General features: G+C 38.9%; 1 protein-coding gene across 1 annotated transcript in view; it reads right to left on the bottom strand.

The window, feature by feature from the left end:
• Window positions 1–5,924: 5,924 nt before the first annotated feature.
• Window positions 5,925–15,973, bottom strand: part of tspan9a (tetraspanin 9a) — a 111,383-nt gene continuing 101,334 nt past the window's right edge. The window contains exon 6 of the mRNA XM_079825508.1: window positions 5,925–8,140. Coding sequence (XP_079681634.1) covers window positions 8,069–8,140 — 72 coding nt within the window. The 3' untranslated portion in view covers window positions 5,925–8,068. The remainder of the gene's footprint in view (window positions 8,141–15,973) is intronic.

Here is a 15,973-nt window from a genome sequence, read left to right on the forward strand (position 1 = left end):
AAAATGTTATCAGTTAATGCTTTGCACACCCTTAAAATCAATGAGTGACGAAAATATGATACAAAAACAATAACATAAAACAATGAACAATGTACAAAAAAAGAACAACTAAAAATGACAACCCTTGTGTTGGAGTATCAAGCACTGAGATTCTCTTGCACCTTTAGATATTTGACAGAAACATTTAGACAGTTAGCAAATAGAAACATTTTCATTGCATATTAAACAGATATGCCCCAGATGTCAAACACATTTGCAACGGTTTATGAGATGATCTGTACTGAAATGTTTACACGCATTAAGCTTGACACAAATGCATTTCAAAACAGACACAAAAAAATAGTAAAAATGAAAATTGCTAATGCCAAACTGCCGTTGGTTGTTCAACATTAAACTGTCATTCAACAATAACAACTCAACATCTGACAATTTCAGATTTAAAATACACAATGCAGCCTATAACAGTGGAAAAAATATAAAGGAAAAATGGGTATTGTATAGACGTGGGTATATACTTTCTTTTTTGTAAAAGAAGAGAGATGGGTTTGAAGACATCTTTCAAAAATTAAAAACGGACCTAATAAGGACCTTTCCAAACTCTTAAACAATTCCTAACCTTGGAAAGCTTACACGGGATTAGTACACAGGATGCAATTTTGTGGCCAAAGTTTGTAAATCAGTCAGATAAGAGGGTTGGAACACGTCATGAAGTTTAGCGTGGTGGGGTTAGAGATAGTACACTGAGCAGATGGCGCGTATCAGTGCAAACCTAATCAGAGCTGGTATTGACTAACTCAGCGGTGTTCTTGAAGCAAAAATGGGGTTGAAGCCAGACCACCAGGCACAACACAAAAACATTTTCATTTATGATGGTAATAATGTTGACTGGAGCCAAAACTTGCATATCAGAGAATTTGCTTGTACTGTTTCTATTTGCTGGTGATGGTGAACATGCGGTACTGATTGAAAAATGCTGTAGAATTCTGTCCTCAAGACACAAAGGCCTCATAAATAACACGCATGCCTTAAAGCCAACATAAAACACCCTTGATAACCCATTTTACATCTGTAATGTGACATGTCTACTAGTAAAACCGTCTGTTCTTTTATTAAAATAAATGTACATTGGGACTAACACTATATCCGTATGGAATTGACTGTATCTCTGCATACCAGGATAGAGCTAAACCTGAATGTGCCGTCATTATTTGTAACCTTTATTAGTTAAACAGCATTAAAGGGTTGAAAATTCTGTCATTAATTACACACCCTCATGTCTTTCCAAACCGGTAAGACTTTCATTCATCTTCGGAATTCATCTTTTCTGTCCCTCCATTGACAGCCTACACAACTACCACTTTTAAGCCCAAGAAAGGTAGTAAAGACATCATTAAAGTAATCCATGTGTGCACACGTTGGAGATTAAGGGTATGTTTACACGAAAACGATGTGAACGATGTTGCTAAAAACGGAAGTGTTTTCTTTGTACAGATGACAATGATATCAAACCGATCCCTGTTCACACGGATCCATGAAAACGACTAATAATGCTGTATTATGCATGCCATACAAGTAGTTGGCGATGTCACTTTGTAAAGAAAGACACATGCCCATTCTTTTGACACATGCGCATTTTTATGCCTATAGGCATACATTACATAATCTATCATTTTTTTGGTCCAGGTTTCATTTTAAGGGTGTTAATCTTGATAATACTGTATTATTACTGTATTTTCTGTGTAAATTTCATATTCACAAAGCCAGAACCATTCACTGTAATCCCAATTTTAAAATGTTCTCTGATAAAAAAACAACAAAACATTTTTACTTCCTTTAAGAAAATGTCAAAATTTTTGAACAGAAAGGTTTCGAAAACATATCATCCTTGAGTCAGTTGTAAGGAACCTTTTATTTTTCATGATGTCAAAATGTGTTATATTGTGTTGATTTGTGTAATTCTTATAATCAGTGTTGGGGTAGTTACTCAAAAAAAGTAATTAGTTACTAGTTACTAGTTACATCTGTAAATTGTAATGAGATTACTTTACTAGTTATTGTATTTGAAAAGTAACTACACTACTTATTACTTTACTTTCCCATTTCTTAATTTACCGTGTAGATATATGGACAAACATCATGGCTCTATGGCAGTGTTTCCCCAAACAAACAAAAATGACTACTGTCAAATAAAGATAAAGAAAATAATAAGAACAAATAATTTAAATACAAGCAGCAGCACAAATAAATACTATTGAGCAAAGACACTAATAAAATAAACAATGCTTTTCAGGTTTTTCAGGTACGTCTAACATTAGTTTTCAGGTACAGAAATCAATTGTAAAATAACATTGCATATTTGACTGTATAAATTAAACATTAATCCTATTAAATTTACAAAATCTATTAAATCAAGAGCAGTGAGTGATGCCCTTTTTTGTTGTTTGACATTAAACAGACAGCAGTAAAGGCTACTGCCCCTTTAAGACCTAATAAAACTGCCCCTTTAAGACCTAATAATACTGCCCCTTTAAGACCTAATAATACTGCCCCTTTAAAGACCTAATGCTCGGATATGCGTCGTTTTAAGGGATATACAGACTATGTCTGCAAGGATACTCATCAAGATGGGCATGTTGACTTTTGTGTGAGTTTGTCCGTTCAAGAGCAAAACTTGAAAGAGAACTCAATATTTGCGCACTGAGATTTGTGCGCGCTTTCGGATGAGTGCACATAGACAAATTTTCTCACAGCGCGCGCAACTTCTCATTTGTGATGACGGCGAAAATGACTAGTATTCGAACATACGGCAGCACTATATGCATTGAACAAAGTTTGCAAAGAGAGAATTTGAAGGACTTTTACACGGCACCCCTGCTCTTGTCAGACGGCACCTCGGTTGGGAAACACTGCTCTATGGCAACGGTGCACGCATCGGTATATACACGCACGTGTATCGGATCTTTACACACAGGCAAACGCGGCTTGAGTAACGCAGGAAAGCGCGTTCCTATAGTCTAGTAAAGTAGTGTAGTTACCAATATTTGTTGTGTAATGCGTTACTTTACTTCGTTACCCAAAAAAGTAATATCGTTACTGTAATCCGTTATTTTGTAACTCGTTACCCCCAACACTGCTTATAATCACTTGTGGCGTTTTTAGTTGAAAACTGTCGTGTAAACGGCCTCTAATATTTTGTAAATAAAGTGGTAAATTATGTTTTCGTCGCTTCATAAAATTAAAGGGGGGGTGAAATGCTGTTTTACACTGTTAAAGACCTGGATTCCCATGCTAAACATGGACAAAGTTTCAAAAATGAAGTTGGACGTTTGAAACTTCCGGTTTCTCATAAGTTTCGGGAAGTTTTTTTCGAGAATGGGTCCATCTGACGTAAGCTAGGGCGGAATGTCCTTGTACGGGCCGTACGGGCTCTTCCCCCGGAAGGGCGCGCACGCGCGACTAGTGCGAGAGAGCAAATGCACGCCCATTATAGCGCTGTGCTCGGCTTTAGGGAAGCTGCAGTCACAGGACGTCACAAAATCAACAATGTCACCAAAGATGTGTGTTTTTGGTTGTCTGGGACAACCAGTTGTACAGCTTCCCAGCGTTAATGGGACCCCTGCATTTCGGCGACGATCGTTTTATAAACAAAGCCCAGTTCAACTCCGGATTTGTAGCTTGTCTAATGCTGAAAGATGGAGTGGTTCCAGCGATTAAGGTTGGAAGCAGGCGGTGAGTAAAACTGCTTCAAATGTCTTTGGGTTATTAGCTATCGACTCGTTCATTCAAATGCGCTACTATTCCATTGTTTTTCTATGTAAACACGCACTAGTCTGACTTGCAAAACCGTTCCGCTTGCTACTGCTAACATTAAATCGCATACAATAGTCCATAAATCAAATTATGTCCTCATAAACCACGAGTAAACACATACAAATGTTGCAAAACTCACGCATGACAAGCCGCTATAAGCAGGTAACGTTATATAAGTTTTACAGTACATATCATTGAGACGTCCTGCTGTAGTCGTTGTTGCTGCTCCTGTTCAATTTCAGCCTCTAGATCTGATTCTGGATCATATATGTATGGCTAAATCTGATTGATCTCCATGGTTTATTTAGGATAACGTTTTTTCCACGTTTAAGGATGTCACAGCTTTCAGCTCTCAACGTAACCGCTGCACGCGCTCGTGATTGTTTAGCTCCGCCCACACGATACGCCCCCTAACGGTTGGTTTTTTCCGAAAAAGACTCGGTACAGCGCATCTTTCTTTTATAAATATAATAAAACTAAAGCCTTTTCGGAGATATGAAGGATGCAATACTACTCTATAGGCACTCAAGATTGACATGAGATTGACTGAAAATTAGTGTTTCACCTCCCCTTTAAGGTAAAAACACTGGAGTCACATGGATTATTTTAATGATGTCTCTACTACCTTTCTGGGGCTTGAAAGTGGTAGTTGCGTAGGCTATCAATGGAGGGACAGAAAACACTCAGATTTCATTAAAGAGATCTTCATATTACAAACAAATGTCTTACAGTGCATTCACACGGAGTGTCTGCGTTAACACTTCTCATTTACTATGAATGGGTGACGTCATGCGTTGCCGAGCTGAATTATGACTTCCGTTACGTCGTGTCACGGGCGTTTTGTGGCGTCAGCCAATCAGATTGCCTATGCAAATACCCTAGCGCAGACGCTAGCCATTTGCGTTCATGCAGCACTTGAAAATTTATGTGAATGGCTGTTGTCACTATGACGACAGTCGCGTCAGCAATAAGCTTCAGACACGCCCTCCATCAAGCGTCAAAGCAGACGCCCCTTGTGAATGCAGTGTTATGTGTTTGGAACGACATGAGAGTGAATTATGACAGAATTCTTGGGTGAACTAACCCTTGAATTAATGATTTTACTATTGATAAGATTTAAGAATAGCTGCATTACCTACCACAGTAACTTAAAAAGTTTGAAAACTCTGTTTTTAGGTTACTGTGGTAATGAATGTGTAATGTTTATGTAGTGTGTATCTAAAATAATACTTAAGTGATTATTTGAGAATACAGTATATATGGATACACATAGCCACAAGAAAAAGGGTCAATTTCAGTTTCATGTTGCCTTTAAATGCTTCCAGGCAGAGAAGTGAGTGAGTGAGGTTGAGTCTGCAGTTTCTCAGTCTTTTACCTTCTCCACTATCGTAATAAGCGCAAGTGGCTCTTATAGCAGCGGTGTACAGTAACAGAGCTTCTACACTCATCGAGCAGAAGCACTCAATCCCTTCCATTTCAACAGAGGATGAACGTTAGAAGTAGCTGTTGCTTCTGGTCCCTACTGTTTCACAGAACGCAATCTTTCTAAAATACAGTAAACAAAGATTGTGTGTCAGTGAGTGTTTGATGGGATGAGAGGTGTTATTATTTTTCTCTTCATCTCGAGTGCTCTATTACGTCCCTCTCGGTCACACATAAACGATGCTCACGCGCCGGCATGTAGTCTCAAGTGACAGCCCCGATTGGAGACCAACACATGACCCCACTCTGGTTGTCTCGCATCCATCATCACGGCCGATCTAGTGCTCAGTGATTTTAAACCCCTAAAAACTGTCTGCTGGTAAACACACTTTCAATCCAAAACTTCGCTGTCAAGATGCATTTCTTTTGAACCGAGTCCCTTTAGGCTATGTGATATAGAAGCATTATCACTTCATTCAGCAGGAATGTAACCATTCCAGCCTGATTCTTGAAACTAAAAGACAGATGGAGACGAAAAAGAGCCGAGAGAGACAGAAAAATAGCACAGGCCATAAAGCTGAGGTGTGCGGAAACAAACACTGCAGACGCTCTTTCTCATGATGAATTATAGTTTGGCGGATTACAGTCAAACACTACAACTGCGTTTGTATTTGGTTCTTTTTTTTGGCTCCGTACTGTATGCCTTTCAACTTTAATACTTTGTAATGAAGCAGTATTGACAATATGTTCATAGTTCTGTGGGGTTACCATTAGTAGTAGACTTGAAGCTTCTTACTTGAAAGAAATAGTTCATTCAAAAAGGAAATTTCTGTCAGCTAATGTCATTCTGTACCCTGTGATTTTCTTCCGTGGGACACAAAAGGAGAACAGACCACCAATTTAAGTCATTTTCTGGCTCCCATGTAATATGTGCCTTCAGAGCTCACCAGATATGGTCAGAGGATTTCTGCAGAATCAGAACGCCCATCGACCACAAAGTTCTATAAATCACACATTTAAAGACTGACACAGGCTCGAACAAAATTGTTGAAAAACAAAAGTAGTCTTTTTTTTTTGTTTTTGTGCACAAAAAGTATTCTTAATACTTAAAATTGAAACACTGGAGTCACATGGACTATTTTAATGAGGTCTTTACTACCTTTCTGGGCCTTGAAAGTGTTAATTACATTGCTGTCAATGGAGGGGTCAGAAAGCTCTCGGATTTGATCAAAAATATCTTCATTTGTGTTCCGAAGATGAACGAAGGTCTTATGGATTTGGAACGCCATGAGGGTGAGTAATTAATGACAGAATTGTCATTTTTGGGTGAATTAACCCTTTAAAAGGTTGTGTGTTGCATTCAGTTATGAGGCACTCAGTGTCAATAACATAAAACCTGATGAAATGCATCTTTATGTTTGGATACGTATATATGCACAAATGAGATCTGGTGGAGGGCTGTCTGTTCCTCAACAGCCGGATTCAGAAAACTTGAAATATATTCGGTGTTTTTTGAATCCGACTGTTGAGAAAAGTCATATGCACAACTTTTATCACAATTTTTTGAGTTTGAAAGCATCAGGTCTGCTTTTGTTGTATAGGAAAGAGCAGTAAAACGTTCTTCAAACTGTTTCCTTTTGTGCTCCATGCGGAAATTAAAGTTCTGCAGGTTTGGAAAATGAGGTGAGTGAACTAATTTTTGGTTGAACTCTTTAAGTATGCCAAAACGGTCCTGTTACTGTCCTGGAGAAATGTGCAAACATGAACAAGGTGGAATCTGCGCTATTAGGATCAGTCTCAACGTTCTTTGGGATTCATTGAGCAAAACGTTAGGAAATGGTCAAACTCACAAAGCTCTGCCTTTTACACATGCTCGGCCTACTTTCCCCCATTTCTTCTATAGAAACCGCGCTTCATTGTCAATACTAGAGAGTTTTAGTAGCAGTTCAGTTAAAATGTCCTTTTAGTGGTTAACAAAGAGGATGTTTTTGCATGTATGAGGGCGGCTGGGTAATCAGACAGTCTGTATATGGTAAAACAGTCCCTATTTGATTTATTATACTGACATTAGGTTCTGATGGTTCTTTCGACACGTTTCGATGCATCCTCAAATCGCAAACCTTTAAACACAAGAACAAGCTTGTGTATCAACACACACAGACAAACTCAGTTTCCTGGTCATACAGTACCTCGCAGAACACTTGTACCGCCTTCTTCCAATCATTAGGTGCAAAAAAATGACATTTATGGGGTTGGGGCAAAGTCACTTATAAAAACGAACGAACAAAAAAAAGTCTTGAGCCGAAATGACAAAGTTTTCTGTCTCGTACAAAACCGCATCATGCTAAGATGGAGCTGTTTGTCATTTACACTGTAGATGGAGGTGATGATGAGCGATGCTTTTCAAATTCATCCCACCCCAAAGATTTCCAGTCGGATGTCTTCTCATCGCTCTGTATGTTGTGCAGAAGAATTTATGTATTAGTGAAGCCACGCAGTTTGTCATCATTCTCCTTCCTGCAAACGTTAGTTAGTTCAAGCGTAAAATAAAGGTTCTAGAGGAGATGGAGAAAGTCAGAGGCCTCATGGGGAGGATGCTGGCCAAGAGTCGGTCCTCTCATTCCTCTCTGTCCCCGGGTCTCTTTGGCAGATGAGCAGATGGGGGGAGAAAGAGTGGAAAAGAGACAGACCATGACTGAAGTTTATACAGGATGGGAAGGTGTAAGCTATGGGATGAGGGGCTGGCCAGTCGTGGAAGTTAGATACAAGAGGAGAAGCTGTCCTCCAGAGTCTGTCCCGTAATGCACCAGGGCTCCTCCCTTGAGAAACGGCCTCGTTAGGCATCATACTTCTTCCCGCTTCTGTGGATCTGATGGAACAGTGTCATGGAAAAGGCCATTCCCAAGAGCTGAAATGACAAAATCCAAATGTAAAGGTTAATATGACACACTTGAGCTATATGTCAGCAAACACAGATGGCTTGGTTGAATGGAGACAAAACATTGGATGTGCTCCTAATCAAACACTAAAAAATTCAAGGGTTCAGTCTCTAACATCAAGTGCATTAAATAATAAATAAATGCATTTATAAAAATATAAGGAAATATAAGTTTCCTTAAATATAATTTAATTTCATTTTAGAAATATTAAATGCTTGTTCATAATACATTTTTTCTATAAATTAATTTACTCACCTTGTTAAAAATGAGTAAATGTAGATATTAACAACCACGATTGATACATTCTGTACAAATATTGGTTATGATAGAAAAAGTAACCTTATTGTAAATTCGTATTTTTGCCAGGGCAGTTTTTCTGAAGGGCCTTTAAAACCATGAAATGCCTTTGATGTCACAGCTCATGACAGTTGCAGGTGAATGGTTTGGGACTTCTTGTGGTGCCATCAGCCAATCAGTGTTTTTCTTTTTTTTTTTTTTTTGCAGTTCATTTATAAAACATGTGTTTGTACAGATTTTAACTTGTGTGTTTAGAGTGTGTGTACGCTAAAATCCCTGCCAACCTTCATATTTATAAAAACGATCTTTGATGTGGAAAGTGCTTAGTGCCATGTTAGGGTCTAAGCAGGCGTACGCACTTTTCCTTGTGGCAGAAAGCCGGATTACTGCAGGTATTTGGAATTCTAAGCCATTCTTACTACTCGCTATACTGCTCAGATTTAGATGTTGACTGGTGCTTTTTTATATGTTAATGACATTAATTAAATGGTTGTTTACAAGGTGGAGATCTGAAACCAATCAGCTGTGCACAATTTCGAGATCATTTGCGTTTTATAAATTTCACATGTGGAAGAGAGGCGCATGCATGTTTGTACGTACATTTGTTCTTTGAATCGCACGTACGCACATTTGAGAAATTATCGTAAGATCAAATGTAGGACTGTTTCTACACAACATTTTATAAAATGATTCTCCAGGTGTTTGACTGTGTTTGGGGAAAAAAATGTCCAGTAAGTAAAGATGGAAGCAAACAGATCCCATACTTCCAGGGCTGCACACATCAACCAAGCAACTGCCATTTAGATGAATGTGAAAGCCAATTGATAGCTTTTTACAGATCTTTTCACAGATAGTATTATAGACCTTCTTGGGAAAATTGACATATTTTGTAGAAAAAAAAAGTTTGATGAAGACGCATAGTGTCATGAAGGTAAACGGAAATGTGTTGCAAATATACTGACTCTTTGAAGTTCATTTTTAGATCTCACCTGATACATCAAACGCACAGCGGTGGTCGACATTCCACAGCCATTATCTTAAAGCTGCAGAACAGCAGTTTTTTTTTTATCAGGAGCAGGAAGCTCCAACAGACTCGATGTGTGGATTAAATGTGATTCTCACATCTTTGAGCTTTAAAGGTATCGCATCGCTTCGTCTTTACACTATGAATTCCCACAGACACTGAACTGTAAATCTTGGCAGACTCTCACACAGAATTCAGTGTGAGACTGGTGGAGGAGTCTAGGCCTCTAGCAAGGTCTGACAAGCAGAGATGCACTGTGGCCGAAACTTGCAGGGAACTGATTCCTTTCAGAATTCATGCATTTATAAGAGAAAGAATTACGGTATAGAACCATGGTATTGTAAAGCTTTCTGGGCAGTGTAACATGGTACTGATATCCTTTACCATTTAAAGGTTTGGGGTCCAATTTGATAAAAAATTACAGTAATAACTAGGGATGCACCAATATCAGTATTGGTATCGGGTCCGATACTGTGCTTGTGTGCACTGTAAACCCTGACTCAAAATAATTTATTGGGCAACCTCAAATCAAGTTAACTTTTATGAATATTTAGAACGTTTTTCTTTTGAGCTCACGAAACTCACACATTTTAAGTATTCTGAATAGTTTCATTGTTTTAAGTTCTATTAACTTGTTTCTTTTAATTTAGACAAACGCTTTGCTTTGCAAATGCTTTGTCATGGCACTCGAAAGGGAGAGTAAATGCTAAAATGTAGTGTTATATAATATTTGTTTGCAGAATTAATGTTAATTGGGAGATTTAGTAGTGTTTAATGTTTTGCTATGCTAATTGAGGTTTACCATCATGGTGAGGAGTGGAGCATGAGCTGAGAACAGGTATGTTTAAATGTTCTATATTGTCATACTCTTTCAGCAATTGCTATGCTATGCTAATGTTATCAAAGCATTGCGTTACCAATTAGCATTTGTTAAATTAGAAAGTTATAGCTAGCTAAATTTCCACTACTAAAAATATTTAAATTGAGATTACATGATCATTTTAAAGGTGCACTGTATAAATTTTAGCGGCATCTAGCGGTGAGGTTGCGAATTGCAACCAATGACTGCTCACCCCTCCCTTTCGAAGTACAAAGAGAAGCTGGCTGACACAGGACAAAGATGTCATCGTCTGAGACAGCAGAGAGTAGCTAGCGCAGAGCAGTTTGTCCGTTTAGGGCTACTGTAGAAACATGGCTGCGCAAAATGCTGATATATGTAGACATGCATGCGGTGTATGTAGATAGAAATGGCTCATTCTAAGGTAATGAAAACAATGGTTCATTATATAAGGTCTTTATACACCACTGAAAACATAGTTATGTATATTATATTGCATTTCTGTCAATAGATCCTCATAAATACTACACACTGCACCTTTAAGTTAAATGTATGAATTAACTTACATTTTAATTAGTGGTGGGCATAGATCTTTTTTCTTAATCTAGATTAATCTAGATTAATTCCAAGATTAATCTAGATTAATTCCAAGATTAATCTAGATTAAAATGGCTCATTTCAATTCTGCCAAAGGCATTCAGAATGTGTGTGCTCGTAAGTGATCGTTTTTCTTTTTGTAGTTTGAATAATAAATAACTTCTGTCCCTTTAAGACCTGACGCACGCATGGATCCCAAACACTCTTCCTGTGATCTGGTTACGACTGTGTTTACGTTAAAACTCACCAAGATGGGCATTGAAAATTTTTTGAGTGTATTTGACGATTAATAAGCTGGAAAAAGGAGCTCATTTTTGCACTTGTATGTCAGAGGCGGCTTTATTACGGTATATGTGTGTTTGCGCTTCAGATGCGAGCGCGAAATCTGCGGGAATTGGTAGAATTAACGTTATGTGCAACCCCGTGTGAAATTCAGACCGGTCACACCAATACTAACAAAAGTCCAACAGAACACCCATTCGCAATGTTCAGAGAATTAAACAGACTGAATGAGAGGAGGCGGGTGCGTGTCAACTCGCTGTCGGTCGGAGAGGAGAGGAGAGCGCAGCTGATATCGATACTGTAGAAAATGAGTATAGTATCGTTTCAGATATTTCAGTATCGATACATAGCGAAATATCGATATTTTTGACAACACTAGTAGGCATACACACAGGTTCGAAGACTCGTTCTCTCGCCCCTACAGTGCAATTGTAATATCAAAAATATCAAGGTGAAAGTCATCATAGCTTGCGTAGTATAGACCCAGCTCCCAACCCAACTTTGAGAATAGATTAATGTCGATATTTTTTTTATCGCCCGATAAGAGTCTCACGTTAACGCAGCACATTAACGCCGATAACGGCCCACCACTAATTTTAATTGATCTTAACTTAAAAATGTTAAGTTCTGTTTACTTAAAGTTTGACTTTCTTAACTTAAAAGATATAAAATATTTAGTTTTGCCAACTTATTCAGATTTACAGTGTACTCGTATTCATTAAAATGCTCTGATACCAAAACATGATACCGCAGCAGTACCCGTATTACTAACATTAACTGATGGAAAGGAGAGAGAGAGAAAGAGACTCAGCATACATGCATCATAAAACTAAATCGTATATGTAAGAAAAACATGATCTGTTACATGATTTATGTATAACGAGTGGTTCCCTACATTATTACACAGTAATCACATGACGTTTTCAAGAAGTTTTCTGTGTGCAAACATTCGAAGCATGCGCCCAAAGAGCTGACTCTCAGAGAGAGTGTGCATAGCCTATTGAATAGAGTTCTTTTTTTTGCACTTGAATGGACAAATTCACACAGAAACGTTTCGGTGAGTACGACGGGCCTCATATTTTGTGGCCCCCTACTTGCGGCCAGCGTGTTGTTCTGAAATGCACCTTTTGCTGAGTCGTTTCGTGTGCCGCGCTTGTCACGCTTTTATTTTTAAAAATGCAAGCTGCCTCAATTTGTGTGTGTGAGTTGGCTCAGCCCTCCCTCATTCAGTATAATTGGTTGACACCGCGTGATTTACAGGAACAGAATGTGAGGCTGATCAGACAGTCGAAACGAATGTAGTCTAACAGCGCTCGTCAATGTCAAAATGATTGAGATGGCCAATCAAATCAAAGTAGGCGGGGTTTACGTTCTCTTTTGGCTCGTGCACAGTCTTCACACACAGACGAGCACGTCAGTCTATCGCGTAATGCAGTTGCGGAGAGAGACTCTATTCTTTCCGGTGAAATCACAAAACAAAATGCACACAAACGTGTCCCTGCTCTTAATACACAATCATTGATGAACATCTTTGATTTTAATTAAGAAGAAAAAAAAACTATATGAGAGCGGATTAGAACCCAGAATCTTTGACACGGTTTACACAAATTTTACCACCAGACCACTAGGGAATTCAAATTTTAATAGCAGATCTATGTATTTATACTGAAAGGCTGTGAAAACTTAACTCCATAACTCCAGATTGTCTGGTGAAAGACAATTACTCACTGAGAGGACACTTTTCGCAGACGAAGTCCCACTGAGTGAATAAACTGGGAATGGCCTTCATTTGCATGCATTTACCTTGCCCTGAATTTTCCCCCATTTTATTACACTTCATGCTGAGATATCACTTAGAATTCACCCAAAATCTACTGGATTTAATGTAAATTCTCACTATACAGTATTATATGTGTTTAATATCGTTTGAAATGTCTCAGTGCGACTGGTACAAAAATCTTATAACCACAGAAGTATACAAGAAGTTAATAAGAGTTTTTAGAGCTTAGAGATATTTGACTCATGACGGTGGGTGTGGCTTTTGGAGCCATTTGGTCTCTTCTTTCAATCCAGGCAAATGGGAGCTGGATTCAATTTAAATTCCCTTTGTTATCAGATGTTTCCATTTGAAAGAGGTTTCGGTCTGGTCTGAGTTACTTAAAGCGATACAGCAATGATTTCGGGGTGCATACTGTAATGAGGTTGGCCTTGTCTTGACAATGTCTTGACACTCTGCGTTGCATAATATTCAGAAGTCAGGTATCAATATCTTATTCTTTGCTACAGAGTATTTGATGTTGTGTATGGATTATCTTTGAATTGATTATGTAATCAATTTTATTGATTATGTTGAATAGGTTAAATGTTAGCCTGGGAAAACCCAGACAACTTCTGTCAAATTTAGATTTGCTCTGCAAGTAGTCTGGCAAAGAGCCCATTCAAGCCCATTTCTAAACCCTAGAAATCGCGGCACCAATTAGAAACGTTGGGGCGGGCTTTACATGATGATCTTGGAGTTACATTTGATGACCAGTTGTCCTTCAGAGATCACATTGCTAAGACAGCTCGCTCTTGCAGGTTTGCGCTCTACAACATCAGGAAGATCAGACCGTTCCTAACAGAACACGCAACACAGCTTCTTGTCCAGGCCCTGGTTATTTCTAGACTTGACTACTGCAATGCGCTTCTGGCTGGACTCCCCTCTTGTGCGATCCAAACACTTCGAATGATCCAGAATGCAGCGGCACATCTGGTCTCCAACGAGCCCAAAAGGACCCACGTCACACCACTCTTCATCTCTCTGCACTGGCTACCACTCGCTGCACACATCAAGTTTAAGTCGCTGACGCTTGCCTACAGAGCCACCACGCACTCAGCTCCTGCATACTTTGACTCGATTCTACGTCGTCACACCCCCACCAGAAGCCTTCGTTCAGCTAAGGAGCGAAGGCTTGTGGTACCATCACAGAGAGGCAAAAAATCCCTCTCCAGAACATTTTCATTCAACGTTCCCAGCTGGTGGAATGATCTGCCCACCTCCATCCGAAATGCGGATTCATTGACAACATTCAAAAGTCAACTAAAAACTCATCTCTTCCGTGAGCACTTAACCTCCTAAAAAAAAAAAAAATTTTTTCCTTTCCTCCTTTCCTCCTCTTTCCCGCCCTACTCTAGCCTGTGCTACACTGAGAAATGTACACGGACCAAGAATTTCAGGCACTTGTTGCGCTCACTCGACTCTTCACGACCAATCGCTTATTGTACCCCCAAGTTGTAAGTCGCTTTGGATAAAAGCGTCTGCTAAATGCATAAATGTAAATGTAAATGTAAATGATGACGACAGCGCAGCGACGTTGAAGCAGATTTGCCGCTGCTGTGAAGCATCACTCGTTCGAATCAGCTATCGTGTCTGTTTTAAGCGATTTAAACTTTTCCTTTTCGTTAAAACCCGAGCAAAGAACAACACTCGAAGCCTTCATATCTAAAAAAGATGTTATCGCTGTCTTACCGACTGGATTCGGCAAAAGTCTGATACCAGCTTGGCCCTTTGGTGGCTAAACGAATGGGTCTTAGCGAGAGCCCTCTGGTAGTGGTAATGTTTTACAAAATATAGTTTTAAGTCCTTTTCAGGCGTGAATGAAGTTGTTTAAAGCTCAAATCTGTGGTTTATTTATAAAGAGAGCGCCTTTTTTAAGATTTGATCTGCTGTTTTTGGAGTTGTGAGCTCCAGTGGTTCAGCGGCGCTCAATCGATCATTGAGCCCGCCGAGAGGCGCCTTTCCTCGGCCAGTCCTTCTGCCGTCTGCCGCTGGCTCTGATGTCTCTGTAGTGGTTAAACCGTCTCGTCTTGTGTAGATCTAACGGCTGATCTTTGCTCTCATTAATCTATAATTTGTTCCTAGACAGATCGTTTTGTCTGAGGGCAAAGTGAAGTTTCATAACTTTATATTTTTAAGATATTAAACTTTACCGTTGTAGTCTCCTAGCGCTGACTTTGACTGAATTGCTTTATTTATTGTATAGCTTCTTATACCTTTTACTTATACTTTTATAATTGCTATTGATGATCACACATAAACTGACATTAACAAAAAGAGACTGGGTTGTGTTTTGTGTCATATTTAATTTATTGCAGTGATAATCATAGCCTATATTATGCCTATATTATGTGTGTGTTTTTTTAAATGTAAAAGGAGGCTGGGTTTTTTATATTTCGTGTTGTTATAAACATGCATTGAAGATAATATGCATTGCCTGCACTACATATACAAATATATACTGAGTGATATTGTCAAGAACGCTGCTTGTCCAAGAGTAGGCGGACTAGTGTCCTCCTCCCGTCCTCGGGAGTTCGTTCTCCGGAGTCAAACTTGGCAAGTCACGGACGCAAGTCAGAAGTTCGCGTACGAAATATGTCATAAAACACCACTGCCTCATTTCATAAAAAAAATAAAATTAAACATAATAATAGCCACACGAATGTGGTTCAGGCAACGCGTAGCTAGGCCTACATTGATTATCTTATATATTTATAATAAAACGAAGTATAAAACACCCTGCCTCTTTTCGTTTACATTTTAAAAATAATATATTAAACATTAATATGTGGTTTAGGTAAGGTTACCAGATTTCTGAAATGGAAACCGGGGACATTTCCTATTTGAGAACACAATTACAGACAAGAACGCATATTGAGAAACGGCCAGAGTCTCAGATGTTTCTCCGTCGCTCTGCATACGTCATCTCCCTCATCGCTCTGATTGGT

The sequence above is a fragment of the Gobio gobio genome, assembly GCF_949357685.1.
Source record: "Gobio gobio genome assembly, chromosome: 9".
NCBI classification, from domain to species: Eukaryota; Metazoa; Chordata; class Actinopteri; order Cypriniformes; family Gobionidae; genus Gobio; species Gobio gobio.